We start from the raw sequence: 6,003 nt of genomic DNA on the forward strand, positions 1-6,003 counted from the left end.
ATATATATATATATATATATATATATATATATATATATATATATATATATATATATATATATATATATATATATATATATATATATATATAATATACACACTCACACACCATTTAGAGATCAATAAAATGGCACTACCTCTAAACAATATTTTCAAGAACAGGCCTGTTGTAGTAATATGTTCCCTGATGTAATGAGCATGAAAAACGGGATTGATGGCAATGCTGAAGAGTACAAAATAAACAACTTGGCAAACCAGTATTTCCCTATGAATGAGGAACTTGTGTAAATTTAGAGATGCAAACATGAGTCATGGATATACAACAAAACATGTTATGCACTCAGTATAAAAGACTTAATGGAACGTATAATAATGGATTTATTCATCTCACCACACATATAGCCATGTACAAAGAGAGGAATAAACTGTAGTGCCACTAATGGATGTGCTGTCTTCTCTCTTCAGCTCTGTGAGACTTCAAATGTCAAGTCCTCAAAAGAGATCACTGTGTGGGCACCAGACAAATCTCAAAGACAGGATAATCAATGTATTACAATTTATACCTTTGGCATTGGTCTTTTCTTCAGTAACTATTTGCATCCCTTTATAGGCAACCCCATCATTCATCAGCCCACTATTTATTTAAAAAATAAAACAGAAAAAATTATGAGCTGATTATTGTATGATATTACAGAGAGACTCTTGAGACACCATTTAATGAAAGCATGTTGTTAGCCCCTGCTGGTAGATGTTGTAACTACACCTTTTCACTCTTTCTCCATAGACAGCCATTAAAAATGAGCCGTTTAGCCATTATAGCCAAATTATCCATTATAGCTATAGCCATAATAATAATAATAATTATTATTATTAATATTGAAGAAGAATCATTATTTTAGCTGCACAGAACTCTTTACCAGCTTTAAAATAAACAGATATTGCTAACAAGTTTGAAAAAAAAAAGTGTAAATGTTTTTAATGGAAAATAACAAATAACACTTTGCAACTAACATAACAAATTTTTGTTTTAACAAATCATCTAAAAAATAATAAATATGCCAATGCATGTCATATCTGGCATTATTTTAATAAGTCAACATATTATTTATTGGAATAAAAGTTGGATGCAGTGTGAAAGGCTGTTAAATGATGATTAACTCCACAAATGGAAATATGTGCTCATGTTAATCATATCTGATATTTATAATGAAAAGGGCAAAAGCAAGAAGAGCCCCAAATCACATACAATCAGCACATCCAATTCATCATTCATCTGCATCTGTATTCATGAATGTTCATATCGTCATTGCAAACCCAGGTGCAGCTAATCGACATTCAAAAAGTATGAAGTGCTTGTGTAGCTGATTCTCTCAGACTGACTTTTGCTCTTTTTTCTTCAATAGGTACACAAAGATGAAGACAGCTACCAACATTTACATCTTTAATCTAGCTTTGGCCGATGCATTAGCCACCAGTACTCTGCCCTTCCAGAGTGCCAAATACCTCATGAGTACCTGGCCATTTGGTGAGCTCTTGTGTAAAGTGGTCATTGCTATTGACTACTACAACATGTTTACCAGTATTTTCACATTGACGATGATGAGTGTGGACCGTTACATTGCCGTGTGCCACCCAGTGAGAGCCCTGGACTTCCGCACACCCGTCAAAGCAAAGATCATCAACATCTGCATATGGATTCTCTCCTCTGCTGTCGGCTTCCCAGTCATGGTTATGGCCGTTACAGTGACAGACACAGGTGAGGACAAAGCGAGTGGGGCAAAAAGTCTGAAGTATTTGATTTTATAGCGCAATAAACTAGATGTTAATTTTGAGTAACTAACATTTTAAATCCAAATTTGCTAGTTACTTTGTATATTTTTGCTCCGATAATGAAATAGTTTTTAACAAAACCATGCTGAATTAGTTAATGCTCTCTAAACAAAACACCATAGTGTTTTGCTGTGGATGAATCATTCTTTTTGAACAAATCAGTTGAATGAATGATTCAGTGCTTGCTCATATAAAGACAATCACTTGTTTCGGGTTCTAAAGAAATCAGTATTTTTAATGAATCGGTTGATTGAACTCAATGACTCGCTTATAAAGACAGTAGCTTGTCCGACCGAAATTGCAAACTGTCTACGTATGGTTTGAAAAGTACTTTGTTGCTGTTAATATAGTGTGAATATGGGTAGTATGAACAAACTATTCATCATGTTGTCATTGTCATGTGACATGCCAGCATCAATGCATTGCTTGACTGCCATTCACAACTCTTCTCCCATGGCTTCATGGGATAGTAAAGCGTCTATCAGATACGCACTTTAGAATCTTTTTGCCTATTCCCTATATAGTAGGGAAGTAAGCATATTCTGACACAGGGAGTCACTTGTCGTCACCTGGTGGAATAATATAACTTGAATATACTAATATATTTCAGTGCTCTTGGAACGCACTTGGCCAGTCTGACTCAAGGACTGGAAATAACTGTTGTAAAAACGAATAGTTAGGGAATTACAAAACAACTGATCAGTAAATTCAATCAAGAAATGACTTTAGGCTTACCAAATCTTCTTATCTTTTTCTTTACATATATATTCTCCTCAGGCAAAACGGTCTGCATGTTGAAATTCCCAGGCCCAGATCCACAGTATTGGGATACTGTGACCAAGATCTGTGTTTTCATTTTCGCCTTTGTGGTTCCCGTTTTGGTCATCTCCATCTGTTACGGCCTGATGATCCTTCGCCTTAAGAGTGTGCGCTTGCTGTCCGGCTCCAAAGAGAAGGACAGGAACCTCCGGCGCATCACCCGCATGGTATTGGTGGTGGTGGCAGCCTTCATCATCTGCTGGACCCCCATCCATATCTTCATCATTGTCAAGACTGTGGTGGAGATCGACCACAAGAATCTGCTCGTGGTCGCCTGCTGGCATCTGTGTATTGCTCTTGGCTACATGAACAGCAGCCTCAACCCGGTCTTGTATGCATTCTTGGATGAAAACTTCAAGAGGTGCTTCAGAGAATTCTGCCTGCCCTTTCGTTCCCGCATGGAGCACAGCAGCTTTTCCAGAGCCCGTAGCGCCACGAGAGAGCCCATCTCGGTGTGCGCCAAGTCTGATTCAATGAAGCAGCCCACATGACTAGACCTGGACCAGATGCCTCCTGGTACACTACCAAGGACACAGAAAGACCTGCAGTCTGAGGTCACCCAGATCTCCACCACTGAGTTTTAAACTCCTCTTAGGTTAATAAAAGTTGACGACAAGCTCATATACCGAAAGGCAAAATCCTTGTTTTATTAGTCATCTTTTTTTCCTACGTTTCTTGACTTACTACGTGATGGGAAATGTGATGGATAGCTCTAAAATAATCAGCAAAAATTATGAGATGATTTGGACCATCAAGATTCTAATCATGCATTGGAAAAGACATCAAATATGTGGCCTTGAATGGTCAACAGGAAATGCATACATTCATTAGTGGTATATGAGCCATCAAAGTGGATTCCCGTAATCAGATTTTAAAATAAAAGTGAATGCATTTCCCTGGGATTTGTGGGATCTTGTTATTGAATTACATTATTACTGGGGTCAAACGATGCACTGAATACAAAAAAAAATTCTAATACAACAAAATAAGCTGTAAGATGGATATTTCAAGACAAACTTGCTAGTTTTTCAAAGAGCGATGAAAATGTACAGAGGTCTTTTGCCACTCCATAATAAGAGGATTTCATTAAACCTGAAGATAAAGATATATGGAGAAAGAGAGGCGTCGGATACAGAGAATGGACCAAAATTTCATCCTAAGGTTTGCTGAAAAGATTTGCAAGGATGACAGAGTACTTCCCTCAGGATGGCTGTTAAAATACACTGTTACATAAACTCTCGACACATTCATTTCATGGTGCTTGATAAGGTGTAATTTTGTGCTACTAGTGAAGGTGTTTGATAACCTTTGACTATGAAGTGCACAGTGTTTAGACATTCTGACTCTATCACAAAGGGACACTTAGATATTTTCTTTGTAGTTCTTTGTTATGAAGTATTTAGTGCAACAATTCTTGCATTTCATTGCCATTAGTACAGAATGGTTGTTTTTTGACCTTCTTTAAATCCCAAAGTCGAAGTGACATTTAACGATTCATTTTGTAATATTAGCATTTCATTCTAAATGTCAGCTTTGCTGTAAAAGGAGAGTTTAGTTTCTTGAGCTGTTATAAACAAACCTTTTCCAGTCAGGAATGTGTTTATGTATTAGCAGTGAGTATTGCTTTTCTGTAGAACCTGTATGTACTTTTGTGAAACTGTTGCATATTTCCTCATGAATCTATTTTTTATGGTTTTATTGCACAGTATTTAGACGTCACCAATTATCTTAACCGTCAATGTCTATATTGTGAAAGCTAAAGTAGCCTATTAAAATTTGTTGCATGGGTGTTGGGAAAAATAACCTTTATCTCAATAATTTTCATTCCCCACATGATAAGTGAGCCATAGTATCTAAAATATACATTTGTCATATCATATATTGAATAAGCCTGCACTCTTTACCTGTTTTAAAGATGTAAATTTTGTTTGTTAAAAATATAACACAAAAGCACTAAAACAGCTGGTAGAAATGGAAAACTACTATGCTAATTTTCTGCAGGTACTTGTAAAGGTTGGAGACTCAAGTACTTTTACATAATCTCTTCAGCAGACAACCTATAGACCCCCATTATGAAATATACTGGATAAGTGCTTTTATACTGGGCTACACACATCTGAATCAGGATAAAAAGTTAAAAGAGGCTATTGTACAGTGACTTCTATAAAGACAAAAGCTCCTGATATTTAATCTATTGTATTTTTCACTGATTTTTGTTGTTCTCATTCCAGTTGAAATGAAATGAAATTTTGTTTCACTCAGTGTGCTTATATAATAATGGAGTAATGTTCTGTAGATCACATGCTTAGTGTAGTCAATCAAGCATCTGAAAATTACAGACAGTGAGAGTTGGTCCAAAAATACATTGTCATTGAATAATTACTTAAGTCACCATCCACTTCCACTGTATGGAAAAACAGAGCATCATGGTAAAAATCTCTCATTTATTATTCCTCATTTATTTACTCATCATATCCCTTTCTTACCAAACGAATCTTGAATCTTTTTTGTTCACTGTATACTTAGATATATTGCTCATTTGGTCAAATTAAATTATGTCTGGTTTGCTTCCATTGTGACAAATAGCCTAAAAGTAATCATGTGTGGAAATCAATTAACTCATTCCTAACTCTCTCTCTGCAGTTTTCACAAACAGGATATAAACTGAAACTGTGAAAGTTGTTGATCTGCAAAAAATATTGATTGTCAGCCACAGGAGGTCAAAAAAATATTTCATTGTCTATTCTATACTCGAACTTTGCTGTTAATAGGGCCAAGCTGATTTCCCCCCCTCTTTCTGTAGCTAGTTTTGCAAAATGGTGTCCTGTTTACTGTGGCTTTCAATATATACACTAAACTGCTCTGTCTAAATTCCAACACAGTGAGAGGTACAGAATCAGTCCACCTGTTATTTTTGAAAACAGTACACTCTAAACAAAAAATGGTGCTAAATAGCACTAAAAGTAGTTCATTGGCTTGTAATCATAGGGGAACCACTTTAAGTGTTATTATAGCACCTATCTTTAAAGGTGCTATACAGCACCTTTGTCAAATGGTGCTATGTAGAACCATAAGAGTTGATTGAAAAGCCAATCAACATCTCTTAGCTTTCTCTCATCATCCAATTGTATTCATCCTTCCACACAATTTAAATTGCAACTGACAGCTCTCAGTATCTGAACTGTCTTGTTGCATCCCACCTCCACCCCATTCTCCTCCTTAGACTTTAGATCTGTTACTCCACTCTCATTATGTTGGCTATAAAGGGGAATTTACTAGAATGGCAAAAGCTGTTTTGAATCACTTTTAGGCTTTTCTGAGGTCAAAAAGTCTTGTGTAGGGGCCCGGGAATAT

At 36.1% G+C, this 6,003-nt stretch overlaps 1 protein-coding gene across 2 annotated transcripts in view; it reads left to right on the forward strand.

Moving 5' to 3' along the window:
* The window catches only part of oprd1b (opioid receptor, delta 1b), a 16,293-nt gene extending 11,844 nt beyond the window's left edge, over positions 1-4,449 (forward strand). For both annotated transcript variants that reach the window (XM_048152265.1, XM_048152263.1), the window contains exons 2-3: positions 1,404-1,756; positions 2,608-4,449. In XM_048152265.1, the coding sequence (XP_048008222.1) occupies positions 1,414-1,756; positions 2,608-3,140 (876 nt within the window). In that variant the 5' untranslated portion in view covers positions 1,404-1,413 and the 3' untranslated portion in view covers positions 3,141-4,449. The remainder of the gene's footprint in view (positions 1-1,403; positions 1,757-2,607) is intronic.
* The last annotated feature ends 1,554 nt before the right edge of the window (positions 4,450-6,003 follow it).

Source organism: Megalobrama amblycephala, linkage group LG13 (assembly GCF_018812025.1).
Source record: "Megalobrama amblycephala isolate DHTTF-2021 linkage group LG13, ASM1881202v1, whole genome shotgun sequence".
Lineage (NCBI taxonomy): Eukaryota > Metazoa > Chordata > Actinopteri > Cypriniformes > Xenocyprididae > Megalobrama > Megalobrama amblycephala.